The sequence below is a fragment of the Geotrypetes seraphini genome, chromosome 3 (assembly GCF_902459505.1).
Source record: "Geotrypetes seraphini chromosome 3, aGeoSer1.1, whole genome shotgun sequence".
NCBI classification, from domain to species: domain Eukaryota; kingdom Metazoa; phylum Chordata; class Amphibia; order Gymnophiona; family Dermophiidae; genus Geotrypetes; species Geotrypetes seraphini.
In genome coordinates, this window is record NC_047086.1 from 341073584 (window position 1) to 341101233 (window position 27650).

General features: G+C 43.7%; 2 protein-coding genes across 3 annotated transcripts in view; one reads left to right on the plus strand and one right to left on the minus strand.

Moving 5' to 3' along the window:
• Window positions 1-15214, plus strand: part of SPDYA (speedy/RINGO cell cycle regulator family member A) — a 182092-nt gene extending 166878 nt beyond the window's left edge. For both annotated transcript variants that reach the window (XM_033935976.1, XM_033935974.1), the window contains exon 7: window positions 15089-15214. In XM_033935976.1, coding sequence (XP_033791867.1) covers window positions 15089-15177 — 89 coding nt within the window. In that variant the 3' untranslated portion in view covers window positions 15178-15214. The remainder of the gene's footprint in view (window positions 1-15088) is intronic.
• TRMT61B (tRNA methyltransferase 61B) overlaps window positions 15185-27650 on the minus strand; it is a 62625-nt gene continuing 50159 nt past the window's right edge. The window contains exons 5-7 of the mRNA XM_033935973.1: window positions 21470-21672; window positions 15926-16009; window positions 15185-15723 (exon numbers count right to left, since the gene is read on the minus strand). Coding sequence (XP_033791864.1) covers window positions 15641-15723; window positions 15926-16009; window positions 21470-21672 — 370 coding nt within the window. The 3' untranslated portion in view covers window positions 15185-15640. The remainder of the gene's footprint in view (window positions 15724-15925; window positions 16010-21469; window positions 21673-27650) is intronic.

Sequence of the window (27650 nt, forward strand, 5' to 3'; positions counted from 1 at the left end):
GAAATTTTATTATCTCAGGACAAATAGGCAGCATATTCTCAACATATGGGTGACGTCATCCACAGAACCCCGATGCGAACAGCTTCACAAGCAGACTTACTTGAAGAACTTTTAGAAAGTTCGCGAGTGCCTTCCCGCCTGAGGTAGGGCGCGCATCTCCTCAGTTCTAAGTTTTCCGCAGAGCTGAAAAGCCCTCGTTTCAAGGCTCTGCGAGAGTTAGTTCTAAATTCATGCCTTCTCTCACCGCAGCTCGTATATTTTATTTTTCTTTACAGGGCCACTGTGTTACGCGTGTTTTAAAAAAGAAGGCGGGCGTACATATGCAGTCGGTGTCAGGAACTGGAAGGCCTGAGGAAGGAAGTCGGTAGACTACAGGACAGGGTCCGGGAGCTGGAGGGACACCGCACCTCGAAAGAACTGTACAGGACACCTGAGGACCCCATGAGAGAGAACCACATGGAGGAGCAAGTAAAGGAGCTCGAGAAATTCATCGAGGAGGCCTACAGGAGGGTGGAGGAACAGGACCATCAGCAGCACGGACAGGAACCAATAGATGGACGACTGGAACAACCAGACACCAGGGATGAGGGACCTCACAGAAAAATCGAGCAGAGGAGGTGAAAACTCACCAGAACCCTGAGGGAGAAGTACTGACCCACACCGAGGATACTTACTTGAGACCAAAGAGAAAGCTGAAGAAGGGGAAATCTGCAATCTGGGAGACTCAATCCTGAGAGAAGTGGACAGCCACGTAGCAGGAGGGAGAGAGGACCGACTGGTGACATGTCTTCAAGGGGCAAGAACAAAGGACATCACCGACAGAATCGAGAGGATCCTGGAGGGAGCCGAGATGGAGGAGACAGCAGTAATGATCCACGTTGGAACAAATGATGTCAACAGAAGAAATTACAGCAGGACTACACTAACTGAGCAGTTCCGGATCCTGGGAAGGAAACTGAAGCTGAGGACACAGAGGATAGCGTTCTCGGAGATCCTGCCGGTACCGAGGGTGGATGTGAAGAGGCAGACCGAGCTACAAGCAATAAACGCATGGCTGAGAAGATGGTGCGAGGAGGAAGGCTTCCACTTTGTGAGGAACTGGACAACTTTTTGGGGAAAGAACAAGCTCTTCAGGAGGGACGGACTATACCTGAGCACAGCAGGGATGAGACTGCTGGCGAACAACATCAAGAGAGGAATAGAGCAGGCTTTAAACTGAGAGGAAGGGGAAAGCCGACAGTCGAGCTGCAGTCGACAGTTCGGACAGGAGTATCAAATAAAGATACTCAGCAGGGAAACTGCTGGGAAGAAACAAAAGACGAACAAAAGGGGTGCGAGGATCAAGAGAAACTAGAGAACGAGCAGACGGGCAAACAACAGGAACTGGAGGAGCGGGTGGAAATGAGGAAACAGGATGAGGACGAGAAAGACGCACCGCAGGAAGAGGAAAAACGACATGAAACTCAGGGTCTGGCAGCCCATGAGGGGGACGGAAAGAGGAGCAAATCAAAATCACAAGGAAAAACAGCAGGGGAAGGAAGAAACCAGGACTTAAATTGCTTGTATGCAAATGCAAGGAGCCTAAGGGCCAAAATGGGAGAACTGGAAATCACGGCCAAGGCGGGGGACCTAGACATCATTGGAATCACAGAAACTTGGTGGACTGAGGAAAACAAAAGGGACGTAGTACTGCCAGTACTACAAACTCTATAGAAGAGACAGGACCCACAAGAAGGGTGGAGGAATAGCACTCTATATAAGGGACACCATTCACTCGAACAGACTGGATACAGCAGCCAGGGCGGAAGGATTGGAATCCTTATGGGTCAAAGTACCAGGAAGAAATGGAGCTGACATAAAATTGGGACTGTATTACCGCCCACCTGGACAAGCAGAAGCAATCGACAAGGAACTGGAAGCAGAATTGAGACGGGAATGCAAAAGCGGAAGTGTGATGGTGATGGGGGATTTTAACTACTCTGGGATAGACTGGAGTATTGGAAACTCCAACTGTGCGAGGGAAGCAGAATTCCTAGAGGCTGTGAGGGACTGCTTCATGGAACAGCTTGTCAAAGAATCAACGCGAGGCAATGCCACTCTCGACCTGATCCTCAACGGGCTAGGGGGACCTGCAAAGGAAGTGGAAGTAGTAGGACCGCTAGGAAACAGTGACCACAACATGATCCGGTACAAATTAGAAGTAGGAACATCAAAAGTCAATAGAACAACAGCGACTACGCTCAACTTCAAAAAAGGGAACTACGATGCTATGAGATCAATGGTGAGAAAGAAACTTAAAAACAGCTCAAAAAGGATGGGGACTGTAGAGAGAGCCTGGTCCCTATTTAAGGACATGGTGCAGGAAGCACAAAACCTGCATGTCCCCAGGTTTAGGAAAGGGTGCATGAAAAATCAAACAAAAGACCCGGTGTGGACAACACAGGAAGTGAAGAAAGCGATAGGTGACAAGAAAAAATCGTTCCGAAAATGGAAAAAGGACCAAATCAGGGAGAACTGGGAGGAACACAAAAAACACCAAAAAGAATGTCACCGAGTGGTTAGGAAAGCAAAAAGGGAATATGAAGAGAGGCTGGCGGGGGAAGGAAGAAACTTCAAATACGTTAAAGGGAAGCAACCGGCGAGAGAGGAAGTAGGACCGTTAGATGATGGAGACAGAAAGGGAGTGGTGAAGGAGGTAGCTGAGAGGTTAAACAAGTTCTTCTCGTCAGTCTTCACGAGCGAAGACATATCCAATGTACCAGAATCTGAAGAGATCATAAGTGGAGACCAAGAAGAAAAACTGTCGCAAATAGAGGTAAGCCATGAGGATGTCCTCAAACAGATAGATAGATTGAAGAGCGACAAATCACCAGGCCCAGATGGAATCCATCCAAGGGTACTAAAAGAACTGAGGAACGAAATAGCGGAAATACTCCGACACATTTGTAATCTATCCTTGAAAACTGGGGAGATCCCGGAGGACTGGAAAATAGCGAATGTCACACCTATCTTCAAAAAGGGAGCGAGGGGCGACCCGGGGAACTACAGGCCAGTAAGCTTGACTTCAATCCCGGGCAAGATGGTAGAAGCACTGATAAAAGACAGCATCAGTGAGCACATAGAGAAAAATGGACAACTGAAAGCGAGCCAACATGGCTTCTGCAAGGGAAGATCATGCCAAACAAACTTACTGCACTTCTTTGAAGAGATAAACAGCCAGATGGACAAAGGGGAGCCCATAGACATCGTTTATCTCGACTTCCAAAAAGCCTTTGACAAGGTACCTCATGAGCGGCTACTTAGAAAATTGTGGAACCACGGGGTGGAAGGGGACGTATACAGATGGATTAAACACTGGTTGGCAGGCAGGAAGCAAAGGGTTGGAGTGAAGGGCCATTACTCAGACTGGAGAAGGGTCACGAGCGGTGTTACGCAGGGGTTGGTGCTTGGACCGCTACTGTTCAATGTATTCATAAATGATCTGGAAGAGGGGACGAAGTGTGAAGTTATAAAGTTTGCGGATGACACCAAACTCTGTAGCAGGGTTAGAACAGCGGAAGAATGTGAAGACCTACAAAGGGACCTCAAAGTCATGCAAATAGGGAAGAAGAATCCGATGTTCAGTTACAAAATGGGGGGACAGTGCTAGGGGAAAGTAACCTTGAAAAAGACTTGGGTATGCTGGTGGATGCAACAATGAAATCAACTGTACAATGTGCAGCAGCCTCAAAGAAAGCGAACAGAATGTTGGGTATTATTAAGAGGGGAATTACGACTAGGACGAAGGAAGTCATCATGCCGCTGTATCGCGCAATGGTGCGCCCGCATCTGGAGTACTGTGTCCAATTTTAGTCACCATACCTCAAGAAGGACATGGCAATGCTTGAGAGGGTTCAGAGGACAGCGACGAAAATGGTAAAAGGGATGGAGAACCTTTCTTATGTAGGCAGGTTGGAAAGGCTGGGGCTCTTCTCCCTGGAAAAGTGGAGACTCAGAGGAGACATGATAGAGACTTTCAAGATCATGAAAGGTATAGAGAAGGTGGAAAGGGACAGATTCTTCAGTCTATTGGGAACCACAAGAACAAGGGGGCACTCAGAGAAATTGAAAGGGGACAGGTTTAGAACAAATGCTAGGAAATTCTTTTTCACTCAAAGGGTGGTGGACACCTGGAATGCGCTTCCAGAGGCTGTAATAGGACAGAGTACCCTACCGGGCTTCAAGGAAGGATTGGATAAATTCCTGAAGGACACGGGGGTTGAGGGATACAGATAGAGGTAGAGATAAGTTATGAAAGGGCTTGCAGGGAAGGACAAGGGGATTAAAAGGGCTTAGACGCCGGTCACCTTACAGGTCATGGACCTGATGGGCCGCCGCGGGAGCGGAATGCTGGGTGCGATGGACCTCTGGTCTGACCCAGTGGAGGCAACTTCTTATGTTCTTATGGTGTTAATGTCCATACATCAACTGATGTCCAGGGTACCGATGTCCAGGGTGCAGATGTTCATGCTGTCGATGTCCATGCCATGCTGTTATGTCAATATACCTCTGTCAAGACATTGCTATTGATACACCAATGTCCTTACACCGATGGTATTGATGCTGCTCAGGGTACCAATGTTTACTGAAGATATTGATGGTGTCAAGGGTATCAAAGGTACTGAAGTATAATAATTTAAAATCACTGGTATCAGTGCTTCTATCCATAATGGCAGCAAACGTCATCATCTATTTACACTTCTCCCTCCGAATCCGCGGTTTCAGCATCCGTGGATTCGGTTATTCGTAATTTTTTTTTTTTAATCTGTTTTCATTTTTCGGGCTATTTTTTAAGCTCTCTTAGACCTCCCTTAAGCCTTACCTGGTGGTCTAGCGGGTTTTTGGGGCAGGAGCGATCTTCCTATGCTCCTGCCCCGTGCAGATCACTCATAGGAAATGGCTGCCGTGAGCTCCTGTAGTCTCTCGAGATGAAGGGGGTGGGTCAGAGCCAGCCCGAATATTATTTGTGGTTTTTTAATATTTGCGGGCCAGCTCTGCCCCTAATCCCCGTGGATAATGAGGGAGAAGTGTAGTACTTTACATTCCATTTCCATAGGGATTTTTATTTTTCTTCATTGGACTGTTCAACCCCCCCCCCCAAAAAAAAAAACAACAAACAAACCCCAAACCCACCGTTTCAACCTGTTTGGCCACCTTAAGATCATCACATACATTCACACCAAAATCCTGCTCTTCTGTCGTGCACATAAGTTCTTCACCCCGTAAACTGTACCGTTCCCTCGGGTTTTTGCAGCCCAAATGCAGTCGGTTGTCAAAAATCTAATTGTCCTGTAAATCATTTCACCTTCACTTTTCTATCAATCCAACCATACCAATCATTCTAATGGGTGAACCTCAAGTTTGTAGTCACCAGTAAGTTTGCCTGCTCTCTCCTGCTTGTCAGCAGAGAAAGCATAGTTGCTTACCTGTAATGGGATTTTTCTGAAAACAGTAAGGGAATACAGCCACATTTTTCCTGCCAACCTTTCTTTTCCTTTTGAGCTATGTCAAAATAAGGACTGGACAGCAGGGAGAAACATAATGGTTAACATGGAAATGCTTGTGCAGTCTCATGGGCTCTTCAAACAAAGGTTCCTTGAACTGGAAGAGTGCACCATATATGAATCCATTTATAGGACATCACCAGCAAGTGTGGCTGTATTTGCTGCTAGCTATTCAAAACTCCTATTAGAGGTAAGCAACTACGCTTTCCCACCAGTCTCTCAATGTTCCTCTTCCCTCACTAGTGTATATCTCACCCCCTTCTCATATTTACTTGTTCCTCCTCATCCTTTGTTTTCACGGTCTCTTTAATCTGAGTTTAAACAAGAGATCTCTCTCTCTACTTCAGCAGGTCGGCATTTTTCTTCCATCTCTAAGTATGCAACTGAGTCCACATACCCTGGAAGCAGCCAACTTTTCTTCTCTACAGTGAGTCTGGGCTTTGGCAGTACCCTTCTGTTTTCTCAGAGACATAGACTGACTGCAGTGATTCTTGTCACCACTTCAGTACGCTAAGACAGACAGAAATCCTAAGTTTTGCATGTACCATGATAGCCAGTACCCCTTCAGGAGTGTACATATACACAACACAATACTCTGTTCCCTGCAGTCTCAGAGAGCGTTTCATATCTGCCATGACTGCTTCTGCCACATACACAAGACTGTTGAGACAAGTTCTTGTGGGCACTTAAGCGTACTATCTAAAGATGCTGCTTGGGGCATGGATAGCATCATCCAGCTTTACATGTGCCAGGAACAGTGTAGGTTAGCTATTTTCAGTATATGCACAAATGGGACAGGGATGGCAAAAAGGATGAAATTTGCAGTGACAACACTGTTCTTACAGCATGATAATTCAGCTCTTGGGTGGGGGGAGGCACAGTTCCAACTAAATAGGCATACCACTAGGATCCCAATGCAGGTTCTCAATTAACTGGAAGGAGGGGGAAGAAACTAGAGTGCTATAATTCTTTTAGGAACCAATAAATTAACTGTTTTGTTTATTTTTATCCCCAATTTCCTTCATTTTTATACAAATTCCACTCCCAGATAGTACGAGCAGGTGAAGCATGCCTTCTACTAGCCAGGTAAGCAAGAGAGAGGTATCCCTCAAAACTTACATTTTATGCAGTTCCTTCCCCAAAACTTATATTTTATGCAGTTCCTTCCCTCCCTTAACAGTATATCCAATTCCTTTTATCCTTGTCATATGGAAGACCCAAATTCAAGTGGTCCAGTCATAAAACCAGCCCAGTTTTTTGCTACTTAAAGAGACACCTCGATTAAGTTGATTAGTTTGAAATGCTATCCATAGATGTATAAAAATAACATTCTTTATCATCTTTCCAGACCGGTGCATCCTCACTGATGGGTAATACCTCATTATGACCAGAAGATGGAGACTGAGACAAAAACCTTTGGTTGCAATACAAGTAGCTGTGCTTCCCCCTAATCTGACCAGTCTTATTACTGGCTTCCCTGGGTTAGTGTAGACCTGTTGGAATTTGCATAGTGGCCTTCTTGTTCCTTTCTGGTGCCAGAGCTTGGGAAACCCTGTTTGGGGGTCCACCCGACCTCAGGGGTGTCACACTTGACTGGTCATGAGTCGAGTCCCTCCCCATATTTTTTCTAGAGGTGCCTCAGCTGTAATCCTTGCCACTGATACCAGCAAGGCATATGGCTTAGAGAGCCAGTGGAGTCTGTTCTCTCATCCAAATGGCCGAGGGTTTCTTGGGACAATATTTTTTTTTTTCTCTGGAGAGCAGTTTTTATCTTGAGGACCTAAACCTATTGGGAGACCTCCAAGATCCTCTTGGGGGGGGGGGGACAGATACCGCTGGCGGTTTTTTGGTTCCGCCAACTGGCGAAGATGCATCGGTGGTGCGCATCTTTCAGTGGGAAGAGCTCCAGAAGCTTCTTCAGGTCTCGGTGTTGCGTTTTGAGGAAGATGAGAAGGAGCCCTGTGTGTGGTAGACCCCCCTTGCTTCAGGGTTGCCGCTCAGCACCCCACTCTTTTCCTATGCATCAGGTTATTTGGGATATTGTGCTTGCACAGTGGACAGTGCCTGAAGCACCCTTTCATTTTGCACATTCTATGGCCTGCCTGTTTCCCATCTGGAGGGGGTTAGGGATACCCTGTAGTTGCCGATGGTGGACGCGGTGGTTTCAGCTATTGCGAGGCGGCATGCAATGTTTATTGAGGATGGTTCTGCTTTGAGGGACTCTAAGGAGCATAAGTTAGAATCCTTCCTTCAAAAGAATTTTGATGTCTCTGCCCTTGCGGTCCAAGCGATGATGTGTGGCAGTCTGATGGCTCAGGCTTGTTTTCAGTGGGCCAAGCGTGACCTTGACCGTGAATCTGATGCCTGGTCATTGGTGGAGCAGGAAGTACCAAAATTGAGATGGATGCTTCTTATCTCTCTGATGGCAGGCTCGGTCAGCGGCTGCGGCCTTAAAGGCTCAGCTGACAAAATTTCCTTTTCGGGGGTCTTTCTTGTTTGGTGAGGATTTGGACAAGTTGGTTCAGACCTTATTGGATTCAAGGTGCCTTGTCTTCCTGAGGACCGTGCCCGCCCGCATGAGGTGGCGTTGATCAGGGGCGTTTTGCGTGATTTCTGCAGATACTGCCCCTAGTCAAGGGGTCATTTCTTTTCCAGCCTCTGGATCCTCCCGGGGCCGTTTTTTCAGTGGATGCAGTCCTTTCAGGGGGGATGTGATCCCTCTGCCAGTTCCCCTGCCGCCCATCCCACCCAATGATTCCTTGCCGGTGCCTCCCTTGGGTCTGGTGAGCGCCCAGTTACAAGATTTTTACCAGATGGGGGCAGCAATCACGATGGATCAGTGGGTCCTGGAGGTGATTCAGGATGGTTATGCTCTGGAGTTTGTCCGCTTATTGCCAGATCATTTACTCGCTTCTCCTATCCTGCGGCAGGTTTTTCACCAGACGTTTCAAAGATTGCTAAGTCTCAAAGCGGTAGTTCCAGTGCCCCCTCAGGAGTGTTGCACCGAAAACAGAGGGGACTTTTCAGCCCATCCTGGATCTGAAGGAGGGTCAGCGTGGCTCTCCGAGTTCTGTTTTTTTCGCATGGAGACTGAGATCTGTCATTCTGGCGGTTCAGCCAGGGGAATTCCTGGCTTCTCTCAATCTGACGGAGGCCTACTTGCTTATTCCAATTCGGGCCTCCTCTCAGCGGTTCCTTCACTTTGCGATCTTGGGACGGCACTATCAATTTTGTGCACTTCCTTTTGGTCTAGCCACGGCTCCGCAGACGCTCACCAAGATTATGGTGGTCAAGGCAGCAGCTTTGCGCTAGAAGGGCATTCTTGTTCACTCCTATCTGGACTAGTTGATCCGAGCAGTCTTTTTTTTTTTAATCTTTATTGATTTTCAAACTTTGATAGTGCAATACAATTGGTTAATCACGAATACTACATGAAACGCACTATTTACTATACAATTAATACATTAAACAGTCATTTTCTCCCATCCTCAACTTAATTATTAATACAATACATATGATGTGATTACAATATTATAATTAAATAATTTAACTCCTCAAAGTACATTTCCCTCCCTGGATGTGTAAGGACATCTCATGAAAAAGAAAGAAACATGACCCTCACTGTATTGCAACAAGAGTAGTCAATGGACTCCATATATCATTAAAGGACTTACTAGTCCCCAAACGTTACGCCATCATTCTTTCATATTTATATGTGGTACACACATTTATCCACCGAAAAGTGTAATTAATCCTGTGATGGTTCTTCCAATTATGTGTGATCAGTTGAACAGCTATACCAGTCATGATCAGGAAAAGGCGACTTTTATACTTATCTAAAGTAGGCTTAACATGAAGTAACGTACCACAAATTACAGCTTCATAGGATAAGGGAATAGATGACTCAAGAATGAGATTTATTTGTCCCCAAATTGACTTCCAGAAACTAAGTATCAGTGGACAAAAATATAACAGATGATCCTAAGTCCCTATATTAATATGACAATACCAGCATCTATTAGATTTAGAATTATCTATTTTTTGTAATTGAACTGGGGTCCAAAAAAATCCTATGTAATAAAAATAACCATGTTTGGCTCATAGATGCTGACGCTGTACATTTCAACCTCCAAGTCCAAATTTATGGCCAACGAGACACAGAAATATACTGTTATCATGATGCTCCAAATATCTCTTGTTTTTTGGCTTCTTATTTAAAAAATGCAGAAATCAATTTGTACCACTGGGCGGCCTTATGTCCTACTAGATCTGTCTGGTAGCAGAGGATCTGCAAGCTGTAATAAGTTTTAAAGGTTTCCATTCAGGGAACCCACTCTGAATAGCCTGCTTCAACTGCAACCACCTATACTGTTGAGACTTTAGAATGCCAAATGATTGTTGCAGCCATGAAAAATCAAGCAGTTTCTCATTAGATATAACATCATCCAATGTCCGAATACCTGCCTGCATCCAATTCTTCCAGGCAATCCCAGCATCACCTATTTGAATCTTGGAGTTTAACCATAAGGACTGCAAAGTAGATTTCACTATAGGAACCTATTAGTTTATTAATAAATCTAATTGTTTTCCATGTGTCCAATAAAATTATGTTGTCCTTAGCATATCTAGGAAGTCTGATACTTAATACATGAGATAGTCACGAAGGGGACATAATTTTCCATTCTAAATATAGCCAATCTGGAAGATGCTCCATGAGCTCAGGGAGGATTCAATACATACCTTGACGCATTATATAGGCTTGATGATACCTATAAAAATTGGGAAAATTTACCCCACCCTTCACAATTGGTTTTTGTAAAGATACTAGAGCAATTCTCGCTTTTTTCCCAAGCCAAATAAATTTTGTCAAAATACTATTTAACTTTTTATAAAAGGACCCTTGAAATAAACTGGCAACATACCCATTTGGTAACAAACCACAGGCAAAATCATCATCTTGACTGTTTGTATTATCCACTACCAAGACAAGAGAGCTCCCAGGTTATGGCTCAGGTGGTGGAGTTCCTGCAGTCGCTGGGATATGGGTCACCATTTCTTCTGGCACAAATATTATCAATTTTGTTGTACTCTGAAGAATATAAGAGGTGCCATACTAGGGCAGACCAAAGGTCCATCAAGCCCAGTATCCTGTTTATAACAGGTCACAAGTACCTGGCGGATCTACTATCAGTGTTTTTCTACAATGAGTAATTTTAGATAATAAAAGCATTTATTATTTCTATGCATAAATGTAGATTTACAATCATTTGGACAAACACATGGAGGGCATATAATTATGGCAATATGCTTATAAATATACATCTATATCTATCAATCTATAGCTAGACAGAAAAAGATAGCTAGTTGTAAGTGTTTACCCTATTAATATGACAATACCAGCATCTATTAAATATCAATATCTCATAAGTAGTTTTTGGCAATACCAAATCCTTACAGCTAGATTTAGTAAATAGGTCTTAGTCCGTCTCAGAGCCTGGAGTACCTTGGAGTTCTCTTTGACACCTCCTTGGGGAGGGTCTTCCTCCCAGAGGCCCAAGTGAGTAAGTTCCAGTCACAGATTCGCAATCTGATGGTTTCCCGGTGTCCTCGGGAGCAGGCGCAGGATTTTCTCCAGGTCCTGGGTCAATGGCAGCTTCCCTGAATGTGGTGAGCTGGGCTCGGGCTAACTTGCATCCACTGCAGTGGTGATCGCCCCAGGTGCATGCTTTGGACTCTCCCATTCTTCTTTGAGGGTTGGTTCGTCGCAGTCTCCGTTGGTGTCTGCAGTCTTCTCTCCTGGTGCGCGGATCTGGTTTGTCTTCTCGTGGCAGATTCTCTGTCACTGTCCCTCTCGCTCAACCTGACTCAGGGGCCCCTTTCCAATGTTTGATCCGGGTCCCTTTTGTCTTACAGCTTGACTCTTGAGTGGCAATGCGTAGGTATGAAAAGTTATTCAGATAAAGTGATCGCCACTCTCTTGGGGTCCCAGAGGGTTTTTCCTCTTATTGGGCTTATGTGCGTGTTTGACATTTTTTAGGAGTGGTTTCCTTTCGCGCCTCTTTGCCTCACATCTTGGGAGTTCTTGCAGGATGGTCTGGACAGGGGCCTGGCCTGGTTTTCTCTCCAGGTTCAGCTTGCGGCTTTGTCTGTTTTTCGTGGGTGCTGCTGGGTAGGCACTTAACATCTATTTTTTTTTTTTTATTAGAATTTTATATATCGCCTATCAAGGTTATTCTAAGTGGTTTTGCAATCAGGTTCTCAAGCATTTTCCCTATCTGTCCCGGTGGGCTCACAATCTATCTAACGTACCCGGGGTAGTGGAGGATTAAGTGACTTGCCCTGGGTCACAAGGAGCAGTGCGGAGTTTGAACCCACAACCCCAGGGTGCTGAGGCTGTAGCTTTAACCACTGCACCACACACTCTTCCAGACATGCTTCGCTTTTTCAGGGCGGCCAAATTGCTTCGGCCTCCGGTGCGGCCTTCTGTTCCGGCTTGGGATCTCGATCTGGTCCTGTGCTTGTGTGCCCTCCCATTGAGCCCCTGGGTTCCTGCTCGTTGAAGGACCTAACTCTTACAGCGGTCTTTTTGGTGGCTATTTCTTCTGCGAGATGCGTTTCTGAGCTGCAGGCTCTCTCTTGTAGGCCCTCCCTTCCTGGAGTTTTCTATGGAGCGTGTTGTGCTACAGCCTGTTCCTTCCTTTCTGCTGAAGGTGGTTTCGCTTTTTCATGGCAATCAGTCTGTGATCCTCCCAGTTTCAGGTTGTCGGGAGGGCTCCTTGGAGCAGAGGCAGTTGCGCAAGTTAGATGTCTGTCAGATCCTTCGCTCTTATGGTCAGCAGACCCAGGCTTTCCGGAAGTCGGATCATCTTTTTGTCCTCTTAGTGGGTTCTCGAAAGAGGGATGGCACTTCCAAGGCTACCATTGTGTGCTGGATCAAAGAGACTATCGTTTTTGCGTATCTTCTTCAGAAGACGTCTGTTCCGGAATTTCTCAAGGCTCATTCTACTTGGGATCAGGCAGCTTCTTGGGCTGAGTTTTCGCTTGTGCCTCTAGTGGATATTTGTAAAGCTGCAGTTTGGATCTGCAAAAGTTAGAGGAATGGTCTAATGCTTGGCAACTAAAATTCAATGCAAAGAAATGCAGAGTAATGCATTTGGGGATTAATAATAGGAAGGAACTGTATATGCTGGGAGGAGAGAAGCTGATATGCACGGACGGGGAGAGGGACCTTGGGGTGATAGTGTCCGAAGATCTAAAGGTGAAAAAACAGTGTGACAAGGCAGTGGCTGCTGCCAGAAGGATGCTGGGCTGTATAAAGCGAGGCGTAGTCAGTAGAAGGAAGAAGGTGTTGATGCCCCTGTACAGGTCATTAGTAAGGCCCCACTTGGAGTATTGTGTTCAATTTTGGAGACCGTATCTGGCGAAGGACGTAAGAAGACTTGAGGCGGTCCAGAGGAGGGTGAAGAAAATGATAGGAGGCTTGCGCCAAAAGATGTATGGGGAGAGACTGGAAGCCCTGAATATGTATACCCTAGAGGAAAGGAGAGACAGGGGAGATATGATTCAGACGTTCAAATACTTGAAGGGTATTAACTTAGAACAAAATCTTTTTCAGAGAAAGGAAAATGGTAAAACCAGAGGACATAATTTGAGGTTGAGGGGTGGTAGATTCAAGAGCAATGTTAGGAAATTCTACTTTACGGAGAGGGTGGTGGATGCCTGGAATGCGCTCCCGAGAGAGGTGGTGGAGAGTAAAACTGTGACTGAGTTCAAGGAAGCGTGGGATGAACACAAAGGGTCTAGAATCAGAAAATAAGATTAAATATTGAACTAAGGCCAGTACTGGGCAGACTTGCACGGTTTGTGTCTGTATATGGCCGTTTGGTGGAGGATGGGCTGGGGAGGGCTTCAATGGATGGGAGGGTGTAGATGGGCTGGAGTAAGTCTTAACAGAGATTTCGGCAGTTGGAACCCAAGAAATAGCTAAGAAGAAAAAATTAAAAAATTTAAATTGAATCAGGTTGGGCAGACTGGATGGACCATTCGGGTCTTTATCTGCCGTCATCTACTATGTTACTATGTCTACTATGTTACTATGTTATGTTACTATGTATTCCTTTGTACGACATTACCGTGTGGACGTTTAGGCGTATAGGGACGCGGTGTTTGGTGAGCATGTTCTGGAGGCAGCCTTCTGGGAATCCCACCCATGATGGGTACTGCCTTGGTATGTCCCATCAGTGAAGCTGTACCAGTCTGGAAAGGTGATAAAGAAGGAGAAATTTGGTTCTTACCTGATAATTTTCTTTCTTTTAGACTTTTACAGACAGGTACAGCACCCCACCCTATCTCTGTCTGTTGTTCTTACGGTTTTCGCGTGAAGAGTGGAATTTTTCTGCGGTTTCTAGTATTTATCTAGGGCCGGGGAGATAGCAAGAACAGCAGCTATGGCTCAGCTGGCGAGCTGTGGAGACCTTTGCTGAAGGGGTTTCTCTCTGCATCTTCATATAGTATTGCTCTATGTTCATTGTTACTCCTGTTCAGAGTGTTGTTACTGTTATAATTAGCACTGTTTAGTTGTTTGGCTATTTAGCAGACTAGTCAGGGGGAAGAACAACTACTTGTATTGCAAGCAAAGGTTGTCTCAGTTTCCACTTGCTGGTCATAATGAGGTATTAACCATCAGTGAGGTTGTACTGATCTGGAAAGTTTAAAAGAAAGAAAATTAGCAGGTAAGAACCTACTTTCTCCTTTAAAACTCTGCATCTTCAGAAGCAGGTAAAATAGCTTTTAATCTAAAGGGTGTTTGTGAATTATGGCAACCTCTGGGCAAGTCACTTATTGTGACTGCTACTCTGTGTAGCTAAACCCCTCCCCCCATGCTGCCTTTGAAGTAAGTACAAGTTAATGGTTTAGGAATGAAGTACTTTATACTTAAATTCCATCCTATTTATTGCCCTGTGTTTATCCAACTCTTTCTTTGGAACCTTCTCTTTTTCTAACTTTCAAGAAGCTGCTGCAGGAACAGGCTCCACAGGAATTGAACTGTCATAAGAAAGGAACATACTAAACCCCAAACCTGCATTCCAAGGGGTAGGGAACTTGTTCTTGGTGGCTAGCTAGGGGGATTTTTTTTTTAAGCAAAAAAAAAAAAAAAAAATGTTCACTTTATATCAGTTGGGATGTGTTTAAATCTTGGCGGCCAGCATAGGCAGGATTAACTCTGGATATTCAGTACTGGGGCCTGCACATGGCCCAGCACTGAATATCCAAGGCTAATCGAGCCAGTGACAGTCAATGTTTAAAAAAATGTTGACCATCACCAACTGGAGTAATTATACATGGTGTTTACTCATTAATAATAATAATAATTTTATTTCTTATATACCGCTATACCATAAGTTCAAGGAAGGAGAGTCCTAGCATTGCTATGTGTTAAGTTATGGAGCCTGCTCCTGTTTCTGATGAGCAACACAAATTAACACTTGTCTAATTAAGCAATAGTATAAAAATTAATTTTTTTTTCTTCTTTTACATGTTATAAGACTCTTATAGTCAATTATGCAGTGGGAAGAAAATCTGCTATGTATCCCAAGACAAATCCATGGAATGGTTTACAGGCAACGAAGAATGAAACATACTCCAAAAGACTAATTCTGTTTTATTAAAATGTTGCTACATGCTTAAAAGGGACATAAAAAAAGACATAATTCAGAAGACTCTCTTCAACAACAACAAAAAACATGCATGGTATTTAGCTGTGTAGAAGCTGTTCAAATTATTTTGTTACAGATAAGACTTTCTTTTTCTTGGGCAAACTGTATGCACTATGAAAATTTCTTAAAATAGGAATCATAGAAATATACCCTCCTTTTATCAAGCTGTGCTAGAGGTTTGTAGCGCAGACCGACGAGGTAAGTGCTCTGAAGCTCAAAGGAATTATATGAGCATTTGAGCATTTAGCATGCCGGCTCACACTTAAAACCTCTAGCGCAGCATGATAAAAGGGGCCCATCTCAAACCCCACCACCCCCACACAAAAAAAAAACAACCCACCTATATAATCTGCATTAGACAATAAAATCTATTATGCTATGTCAATTGCCTTGTGAGAAATCACTGGCTTGTGGCTCAGGATGGAGGTATGCTGGTTTGAACTTTCTTAGCTTGACAAGAAAAGCTGTTGAGAAAAAAAGATAGAGAATGAGAGCAAATTTAAAAAAAAAAAACCCTACTGTACTCAGTTTAGCAAATTATTGTAATAAATATAGTTCAATTAAAAAAACTCTCTCAAAGTTAACGTGTCTAGATATAATGGTATGATATAAGAAACATGCATGTTAGTAACAGAATTGTTGATTTGTTTTTGCTACTTTCCGCACCTGTGTGACCAAACTGAATTGGGCATGGTCTAGCAATGTAAGGCACTGAACCGAATGGTCTTACTTTATCCAGGTGTGGTTGATCTGAAATAAAAACAAAAATATATATGCATATATTATAGATTTAATTGAACTTTCATAATTATTGTTCAGGTTCATACTTTTAACACAAAATGGAAGTCATCTTTTCTTTCTATCACACAAGCCTGTATATAACCATTACTTCTGTAACCTCATTTACATAGGGGTAGAGAGTCTAATTTACAAAACAGCCATGAATGTCAGTGAATCTTTACACCCTGAGAAGCTAATAGCTATTTGCAAACCAATGCCATTTAACCATTTGATCAACAAGCAGTATTGCATTAGGCACAAAAGTAACATGATGTGCTAGGTCTGGACAGTTCTCTTAAGAGCTAGGACTTGCTAGGCCACTATGGCTTTGAGGCTTTCCAGAAGGGGGAGGGGGAGTATCTGAGGGTTCCTTTTATAGATTTCCCATCAAGGCTGGGAGGAGGGGAATACAGGATAATGATAGACTACTAAAGGGAAGAGAGTACTTAAAAAAATGGATTTAGGGATACAAGCAGGAATACTGAGCTCTATAGCTGACTCTTATGTAATGTTTTCGCAACAATGGGGGAACATAAGGAATATCTTAAGACCTATCCCACTGATCCCTCAGAAGGGCCTCTGCTTATTTAGTCAGTGCTGGGTTATTTGTTGACATTCCTCACCTACAGCAGGACATGGCTTGGAAAATGTTGCCTTGATGAGGACTTATGTTCCCTTAAGCAAGAATGAATATAGTATACCAACATAATGTAGTGTGATTCTCCAGAACAGCTTCTGGAGATGCAGAGGTTATATCTTTCTGTCTCACTGCTGAGTGAAGTTCTTCAAGTGAGATATAGGTGCTGCAGAGCCACAAAAGAGTAATGGTGTTTGGAAGCATTCTAATACAGTAGAATCTGAGTTATCCGACACACATGGGGATTGGTGTAGTTTCTGGTTTTTTGAGAGCTAATGTAAAAATAGTTCTGTTTCCCCGCCTCACTATCATCCCTCCCTCCTGCCCCTAGGTCCAGCATTTTCTTCCCTTCTTTCTTGGTCACTTTCTCTTCCCCCCGCCCTTATCCGAAGCAGCAGAGCTGGTCCTGACATCCCTCTCCCTCCCCCGATGCTGTAGTGACAGCCAGTGAGCAGAGGAAGCACTGATAGGCAGCTTCTGGTCAGCTCCGTTAGGGCCTTCCTCTGCTGCATTGGAAGTGACCCGGCAGAAGAAGGCCCTTCTGGGGATGACCAGAAGCTCCCTATTTATCAGTGTTTCCTCTGCTTTCTGGCTGCCACTACAGCATTGGATGAAAGAGGGAGGGAGAGGGTTGTCAGAACTGGCTCTGCTGCTTGAGGAAGGGAGGGGGTTGTCAGAACTGGCTTTACTGCTTTGGGAACGGGGGGAGGGGGGTTGTCAGGACCACCTGCCTGCTGCTCTGGGAATGGAGGGAGATTTGTTGCTGCCACAATGCTTCGGGAGCTGGAGGTAGGAAGATTTGTGGCTGCTGCTGATGCCTCTGTGACCTGAGGGAGGGAGGGAGGGGAGGTTAGTGGGTCAGGAGCACTACTTTGGGTCAGGAGCACTACTTTGTCTTAGGGGCGCGGGAGACAGTTTTTTGTTTTTGTGCCAGTTATTTGAACACTGGTTAACTGAGATTCTACTGTACACCTCTGAAGTTAGCAGCAGATGATATTTATTTCTTTTTTCCTGCATAAACAGGAATTTATTATGTACGGAAAAATTGACAGATTGTATGGAGAAAATTAAGAATAGGATGGATGAAAATATGCTGAAGTTAAACTTACAGAAAACAGATTTGATGTTTGTTGGTAATGATGATTGTTTCTCGCAAGTGAAAGGTGTTGACATACAAAATTAAATTAACTCATGCATGAGACTAATAGGTGTCTATTTAGATAGTCACCTGTCAATGGAAAAATCATATAATACATGTTATTAAGGATTCTTTCTAGAGTGAGACCAATGTTATCAGCATTAGATTTTCAAATTGTGGTCCAAAGTCTAGAAACATGATGGCAGATAAAGGCCAAATGGCCCTTCCACTATAACCATTATCTCTTCCTCTAGAGATCCCACATGCCTATCCCAGGCTTTCTTGAAATCAGACACAGTGTCTTTCTCAACCACCTCTACCGCAAGATTGTTCCACGCATCTACAACCCTTTCTGTAAAAAAGTATTTCCTTAGATTATTCCTGAGCCTATCACCTCTTAACTTCATCCTATGCCCTCTCATTCCAGAGCTTCCTTTCAAATGAAAGAGACTCGACTCATGCGCATTTACACCACGTAGGTATTTAAACATCTCTATCATATCTCCCCTCGCCTGCCTTTCCTCCAAAGTATACCGATTGAGATTTTTAAGTCTGTCCCCACACGCTTTATGATGAAGACCACGCAATCTTTTGTTCTTGTGTTTTGTAACCTTTTGAGATGATACAAGGTGAATGCTGTTTATTAAATATGGCCTGCAAGAAGCACAATCATTGTGGTTAAGCAAACCTTCCTCTGAAGGGTTTTTTTTTTTTCTAGTTGGGATTTTTGGGAGGAGGATCTGGAAAGTCCTGATCTATAGGGTATGGGAATGGATCCCATGCCTTGGGGTGTTTGAATTGGGGTAAGGAATTGCCTCAGAGACAGAACGCTGTTTAAGGCAGTGGTGTTTTCAGCCTTATTTAAGCTAATTGCTGAACTGTTTGAACTGTGCTGAAATAAGAAGATATTTTTGATTTTGCCGTGACTATTGTGTTGATTTGAGCTTATCCTTTTGAAAGTGAGCACTGAGATATTAAGAGGCAGAATAAAAGCCAAATTGGACAGTTGTTGCATTTTCTTTATTGTTGCTTACCCAGCCACCCTACTTACCTCGCCTTCCGCTCGGCCCAGGTTTGTGTAACCCGGGTCAGGGCTGTGGCGCAATCCATTCTGGCCTCACCCGGCCACAAAGGCAACAGAGGGTAGTGATCAATGGAGATCGCTCTGTGGAAAGGATGTTACCAGTGGTGGGCCTCCAGGTTCTGTTCTTAGGCCTGTTCTTTTTAACATTTTTATAAACGATAATTGCTGCAGGGCTGTCGGGTAAGATTTGCCTCTTTACAGATGATACCAAAATCTGCAATAGAGTAGACACCCAGGATGGTGTGAATAACATGAAGAAAGATCTGGCAAAGCTTGAAGAATGGTCTGAAATTTGGCAGCTAAAATTTAGGGGGCGAAGAACTTATGTGCATGACAGAAGAGCGGGACTTCGGTGTGATTGTATGTAATGATCTTAAGGTGGCCAAACAGGTTGAAAAGGTGACAGCGAAAGCTAGAAGGATGTTAGGGTGCATAGGGAGAGGTATGGCCAGTAGGAAAAAGGAGGTATTGATGCCCCTGTATAAGACTCTGGTGAGACCTAATTTAGAATTTTGTGTATAATTCTGACGGCCACACCTTCACAAAAATATAAAAAGGATGGATGGAGTTGGACCAGAAGAAGGCTACTAAAATTTTGCATGTTTTTGTCATAAGGCGTATGGGGACAGACTTAAAGATCTCAATCTATATACTTTGGAGGAAAGGCAGGAGAGGGGAGATATGATAGAGATGTTTAAATACCTATGTGGTGTAAATGCGCATGAGTCAAGTCTCACAGTCAGTTCGGCCAAGCAAGTCTACAAAATTTATTTTCTATTTAAATGCAAACTTCCATCCACCCTTATCCTGGAAGCCAAGAAGTCCCACAAGTGAGAATATGCTGCCTGCTTATCTTACGATAAACCAGTTACTTACCTGTAACAGGTGTTACCTGAGGACAGCAGGCAGATACTCTTACAAACATCTCATCCCCTAGTTGATTTCTTAGCTTTTTTTTTTAACTGAACTGATGATCCCGTGAGCTAATGTCAAGAGGGAAGGCACTAGCGCATGCGCGGTATGGACAGTCTCAAAACTTTTAAAAAATTTTAAGTGACAATACACTATTGCACTGTCTGTACTGGGCTCTGTGGATGATGTCACACGTGAGAATATCTGCCTGCTGTCCTCATATAACACCTGTTACAGGTAAGTAACTGCTATTGGTTGGGCAGATGGGAATATTTGGGAGATGCTATCACTTGAGGGGTGGAAGAGATGGAGTTTGTTGGGAAAGAGGGTCAGGGGGCTCTGCAGAATTCTTTTTTCAATGGAAAAGGTAGTTGAGAGGGGGTTACTTTAAGAATGGAATTAGCTGGCTCATATTGATAGAATCAAATATCAGCATTAACCAGCTAATTCTACTATTCAGGAACTAATTCCAACCACACAAATGGTGGAACCAAAACGAATTAGTTAAAATTTGTCCAGGTAAATAATAGAATTTCAGCTGAAAACTTAGTTGGTTAAGTTCAGGTAAAAATTTGCCTAATGATAACTGGTTAAAATGAAAAGGCTCTCTCTGCTGCTCAGCAGCTTTGAACATGTTCATATGATTCTTGATATATTACAACTGATACAAGCACATAGGAAGCCCATTTGAACATTGCTCAGTGGTGATTTTGTGCTGAGTAACTAACCATGACCTCTTTGGTCTGATATGAATGTGCATCAGCATACATGGTGATGAGTCACTGGGGTGAAGAAAAAGCAAGGGCAGCAGCTTTTATAAGTAAGAGCAACAGATAGGTATAATTGGCAAATCTAAGCCCCTGGACACCAAACTAAAGAATGAGAAAGCTAGGGACAGCTGATTGCCAAGTACCTCCACCCATTCTTATCGCCCACCCACCAGGACTGAAGAACCTGCTTACAGAAAAAGAATCAAAGTCATGACAGCAGTGCCTCATCCTTAATCTGCACCATGTTTGGCCACAATCCTGGAGGGCAACTGGGCTTCTTCACACAAAGGAAAAGGCTCTATTGTTTGAAACAAAGTCCAAACCAGCCAATTTCTGCACTACTAGCACCCCTCAACTTCCTCTCTTACTGAATCTGCATTGCTACTAGACTATTGCAAAGGTCTTCAGCAAAGAAGTAAAGCACTGACTGGGTCCAATGGTCTGTCCTTGGACTCCATCATCTCCTTTGATAGTGGACAAGTGGCAGTGTAAACAGTGGGTGCTACAGGACCAATCATGCTCCAACTCCTCTTTACCCAGGATTAAGAAAATGAACCACTAGAGAGAGGTAACAACAACTAACAAGGTTAACAAAAAAAACCAACCCAACCCACTTGTTGGTGAGGGGTGAAAGAGGGAAGTTGAATAGGTTGGGATGAATGAGAAATAAAACATAATAGAGATGGGCAGAGGAGCAAGAGAGATGTTATTTTTGAGAGGGGGGGGGAGGTACAGGCCTGCACTAATAAAGGGGAGAAGTGTAGAGATCTTTGGTGCCCCCCCTCTAACTATCCCTATCACTCCTCATTCCCAGGCTGGAATTGGCCTTTTTTATTTTTAGAAAATCACTCTTGACAATGTGAAATTTATCCATTTAGGATGTCCTTACCTTCTTGTTCACTCTCTTTGGTTTGTTCTTGGTCATAGAACTCTGGACTTTGTTGAGGCTCAATTTTTCTGGAAAAGCTGCCATCTTTCTGTTTAGATGGAATCACCAACCAGTCTCTGTGAATAACCTCACTAATGTTTTCACACAACAGAGAAAGCTGGCAGGTACGTATTCCTTCCAAAAGATCAGTGACCTGGGTGATACTTTAAGAGAAACACAAGTGAACAAACATTAAAACAAGTTTCTACTTCAGGTGACTCCACTGAAGTCCATGCATATTTCCTTGTTTGATGTAAATATGGTAATCCTGCATTCCTGAATCTAACCTAAGCCTCAACTTAAATCAAATGAAGACACAAGTATCAAATTATTTCATTCCTACCTTTAAAAATATTTGGGTATCTTAAGCATTTCAGTTTTGTAGCTATTACTGCTCCATTTGTGAGTGTAAGTTCTTATTAGAATAAGATTATTCCATGCTCAGAGAAGAATTGGCCCTTAGAGGAATACATACTGGCCTTTTCACATAAACTAATAACGTCTTATTTTTAATTTTGCTTTTAAACTAGTGTGTTTTTATATTTGGCTTAAATATCTGTGAATGTTGGCCTTTTTTAGTATGCATTCACTAACCACTACTAAATGCTGGCTAGGAGTGGGAAGAAGATACTCTCTGCCCAGCTATAATTCCTGTTTTTATATAGATTTCCCAATTCTTGCAGCCTTAACCACCTACTTTATGGAGTTTGCTTTAAAAATATTACCCCATACTTTTAAAGGTTTTCTAAAATTTGAATTTTACTGATATGTCTATTATTGTAAATCACAATGAATTTTTTTGATAAACATCTAATCTAATTCTAGTTTTTATAACCTGAAAGTACATAATAAACATATATTATGAAAATAAGGTACTTTAAAAGATACAAAATTTTTTTTTTTTTTTTTTTTTAAATGACCAGAACTTGATCGTTAAGACTAGAAGAGAAGCATCCTTCAGTAGTCCGAAAGGGACCATTCCAAGGCCCTGCAAAATGATGTTAAGATTCCACGAAGGTAAAGGAAGACGCAAGGGAGCATGCAAACGAAGTGCCCCCCCCATCATAAATCTGGCCACATCAGGATAAGCAGTAAGCGATTACACCTTGGCTACTGTCAGGAAGGCCACTACCAGACCTTTTCCTAGCACACTAATGTTGGAAAGCCTTCCAGGCTTTGGCATAAGAAGCCATAGTAAAGGGTTTCTTCAAGCGCAAAAGAGACGAGAATAACCGTGCTTCAGCAAGGTTGAGCGCTCAAGAGCCATGCCGTATGACCAAAGTGATGTGAGTTCTCCAAGGGCACCGGACCCTGACTGAGAAGATAATGATGAACAGGGAGCCGGAGCTTCTTGTCCCAGTGAAAATGTACGAGATCTGCATACCATGCGCGGTGAAGCCAAACTGCAGCCACCAGATCAACCAGAGGCCACGGAGGGAACACATACAGGAGCTCTGATTTGGCCAGAGCTGCACCAAGGTGTCCTGCTGTGTTCTCCAACTGAAAAAGCACCTGGCCTTTGAGTTCACTGCTGAAGCCATCAAGTCCAGCTGAGGCTGACCCCAGTGCTGAACAATCAGACTGAATGCTCTCCACAAGAGGGACCAGACTCCCAGGTCCAGAATCCGTCAGCTGAGGAAAACTGCATGGACCGCTGAGCGCGACAGATGAGCTTCCATCCAATGAAATGGCACGTAAGTTTCCTGGCCTAAGGAGTGCTTCTCGGGCCCCCTTGACGAATTATGTACATCATCACCATGGCGTTGATGGAGAAGATTCACATCGCCTTTCTTCCTAGAATGGCTGGAGAACAAGGAACGCCAGTCGAATTGCCCCGAATCCCAGACTAGTGATCGACCAACATTACTGACAAGAAGTCTACTGTCCTGGAATGGAACATTCCCCACAGTGAAAACGCTAACCCGACAGGTATGCATCTGAAATAAGAGTCATCCATTTTGATAGCCAAAGAAGCATGTCCTGATGGAGAACCTACCCCTAAAGCCACCAGCTCAGGATGCTGCGAGCCGGCTCTGTCCAGGGGAGTGGCAGCTGAAGGGGACGGCGCAGTAGAGACCAGCAAAATTGAAGGGATCCCAGAAAAGGGTGCATGTGCGCTCGGGCCCAGGGAACCGCCTTCAAAGAGACATCCATAGACCCCAGAACCTGAAAATACAGCCAGGCCGTAGAAGCCGGGCAATCCATAAGATGTCGGAGCTGCAGCTTAAGTGTCTGTGAGCCTCGGGAAAAAACACACAAACCTGCTCGATACCGAAGAGAAGTTCCAGATACTCCAAGGATTGGGAGGGCATCAAATCATTTCTTGAAATTGACAATCCATCCCACGCCTGCAACTGAGACACTACCGTCTCCACTGCACTTTTGCACTTCAAATGAGGCAGAGCCTGGATCAACCAGCTGTCCTAGGAACAGTGGACTTGGACCCCCCTGCCACTGGAAAACCACCACAACTACCATCGCTGTGAAGAAAGTGTGGGCACTATCGCGAGGCCAAAGGGCAGAGCTGCAAACTGGAAATGCTGATGCAGAACAGGACAAACGCAGAAACCAGCGATGGTCATGGTAGATTATATTACTGAGGAAACCCTCTGTGATCCAAGGACACCAGAAACTCTTGTGGAGAAACAGCAGCTATCACCGTGAACTCCATTACCATTCGAAAAAAAGGAATTCACAAGAAGAGGGTGATCGACTTTAGATCAGAATGGGTCTCCAATCCTCCAAGCCTGTCTGGGACGATGAAATATGAGTATCCGCCAACACTCAAATTCATGTTCTGGAATAGGTTCTAGCATCCTAATGTCTAAGAGGCATTGCTGAGTATCACAAACCCTAGACTCCGTTCCGGACAATTTGCTGGAGTCAAGAAATGAAGCCAGCGGCAGGCAAAGGAGGACTAACAAGCGTTCAATGAAAATCTAGTCCACGCTTGACAAAACTGGGAAGTTAGCCTTCGATGAGGATGCCACGCCCAAACCCCGGTGTCACTGGGGCTTTTTAGGCACAGCCACTGCACAGGAATCCCAAGATGTCTGGAATTGAAACCATTGCAAGGCCAATTGCCAGACTGAAATCAGCTTTTAAAACAGCAGTTGATTGGAGGAAAGGGATTTTCTGCCACAGAAAAACTCCAAATGGGTCCAGACTTGAGATCTTCGGACTGCCAACCCCCCCACGGATCCTCATCCATGCGATTGGGGGCAGGAAAGGCAGCCTGCACCTTGAAACCCAGGTGGGTTTCACTCGATAGGACAGCTCCTACACAGGATTGCAAGCTGGAGCGAAACCCACCCGGGTTTCAAGGCATTGGCTGCTTTTCCCCACCCTCGACCACGTGGACGAGGATCCCTGGGGCAGAGGTTGTAGTCTGGCCGGCTGGCAGTCTGAAGATCTCAAGTCTGGACTCATTTGGCGTTATTAAAGACATCTCTTTTTGTAAAATTCTTAGGAAAGTAAGGAAGATGATATTTCTCTTGTATTTCACTGTGATGTACAGTCTCTTGATGATGTAAACTGCATCAATCTGGAAGGTATTGCTGTCTAGAAATGTATTTTAATGTAATGTAAAAGAATCACATCCCCTCTGATCCTGCATAACCTTTAATACCTCGCCTCCCTCACTTTGTAGGGAAGTGCACTTGGTTACCTGCACCACCAAGAAATCCACCTTGTGCTGAGCGAACAACTGCTTTCACTCCTGTGCCATCGGATACAGTCGATTCATTGTCTTGGCTACTTTAAGGGATTGTTCAGGAGAATCCCTATGCTTCATGACCAATACATTGTTATCAGGATGCCAGGGAAAAGAAGAAGACTGGGCTCTCTGTTCATTATACTGCAGGAAGCAGAGGGAACCTGCTGGGAGTCTCTAGTCCAAAACATCACCATAGTATAATCATATTTTTCTATATGGCATTAGCATGCTAATGCTGCATTTTATGTCTCATAAATCATTTAGCACCAAGACCAAAATGTTTCACTTTTGTCTCATGAGACCACAAACCCATATTCTTAATGTATGTACATGTTCCTTAAGGTTTCTGTGCAAATTGAAAGTGGCATAGCATGTGGCTTTTCTTCAACAATGGCTTCCTTCTCCCCCACCCCAACCACTTCACCCAAATATAGGCTGTGTTTATGGTGTAATCTTGAAATTGTTAAAAATGAGAGGCCACTGTAGTTGGGTTTTTTTTAAGTATAATAATCTTAGGCTTTACAGTTACATATCCTTACGCAGTCTCCTTAACCCACATCAACTAACTTGAAAGGGTCAATCTAATCAATGCAGTATCTTGATGTTATTAAATTGTTTCCACTTTACAATGATGAATCTGACAGTAGAGCATGAAAGTGTACCAGGGGTTATTCAAACCCATTTAAATTTTCCTACAGCTTCTCCCTATTTGTACCTTATCAGTGTGTGACTCTTTCACTGTATTATTCCCCCAGTTGGCATTGTGTATGGAGCCTGTTTATGTGGTTTTCCATAAGTAGCTGGAAGCATAACAGTCTGCATAAGCATATATATGATGGAATATTAAAATTTGATGTGGGGCATTTGGCTGTGTTGGTTTTTAGGGATGTCTAAGAAATCTTAAGTGTTGCTTATTATTTGTATATAATTTTATGAATTTTTTTGACTGTATACTAATTAGGACTTTGCTCCACAATGTATAAGCAATCTGTATATTCTTTAAATAAAATAAATTTCATCTTGGAAATCTTTGGCAGTTTGGCATGTTTAGATCTTGGCTTCAAATTCACTGCCTTGTTGGATAGACTGGGTAGACCATGAGTGTCTTTTTTCACCATCATTTACTATGTTACTTCATATAACAAACAGTTTGATTTTTCATCCAGGAGTATTTGAATCAACAGTTGTGGGCACAGGTGGGCTCTTCCTTGTTCCCCCTCCTTTTTATTTGTTCCTTATTTGTTCTTTACTATCCAAATATTGTAGTTCTTTCTCCTTCTCCTCTTGTTCCAATTGGTCTATGTCTTTTTAGTCTGTCTATGTCTTATGTCTTTACATTTGTTGATTGAGTTTTTGCCCATTTTTTTACTAAATTTATTAATTTGCTGTTAATGTGCTATTTTAATTTTGTAAAATCACTTTGAATTTGGATAAGGCGGGATATCAAATTTTAATAAACCTTGAAACAGTAGAATCTAAGTTAACTGGTACTCTCACCCAACTGGAAAAAAAAATCACCGGGAAAAAAAAGTCCCCCAAAGCAGTAGCAGTCCTGAGCAAGAAACCTCCCTCAAGCCCTGAAGCACTAGAAGCGACAGCAGTCCTGAGCCTGAACTCCACCTCCCTCCCGCCACAAACCACCAGCGTGGCAGCAGTCCTGAGCTACAAAGCCTCCCTCCCTAAAGCAGCAGAAGCAAGCAGCAAACCCCCTCGCTCCCTTCATTACTTGAAGTGGCAGCCAGTCTGCAGGAGAAAACGCTCAAAACAGGATGTTTGCGGCTAGCCCCGGCAGGGCCTTTCCTCTGATATATCACTTCTGACGCATCAGAGGAAAGACCCTGCTGGGTCTTGAGAGAGAATAAAGCATGGATGCTCTGGTCCCTGTAAGTCCTGACATTAGCCAGGTGAAGTGGGATACATCCCGGAAAGTCCTGACATTAGCAAGCCAGGTGAAGGGGGATGGGATTAAGACAAAGATCACTTTTCTCTTTACAGAAAAAACTGCCCTCACCCCCTGCAACTGACATCTACCTTATCTATCTCTGCAGATGATAGAAACAATAGATTAACTATGGAAAGATATTTCACCATTAACTGAAGAGCATGCAAAGATGGAGAAATACGCTGTTTTATGAGTTCAATTAGCTACTAAAACTAGAGAAAAAGCAACAGGTCCTGAGGCTGTGGGCTAGCTGTGGTTTTACACCAAGGCCCACCCAGCCAGATACCATAAAGAGATAAACAGACCATGGTCAGAAGACAGAATTCTCAGAAGAAAGAATTCATAAGAAATATCATCTAATAGAAAGTATCAGAGATGTTTAAAGTTGGGAGGGGGGCTTGTGTTCGGAAATACTAATATGGTGGGGAAACAGGCATTTCGGGGAAAAGGTAGGTTTTACGGAAAACAGAGTGGACATATAACAT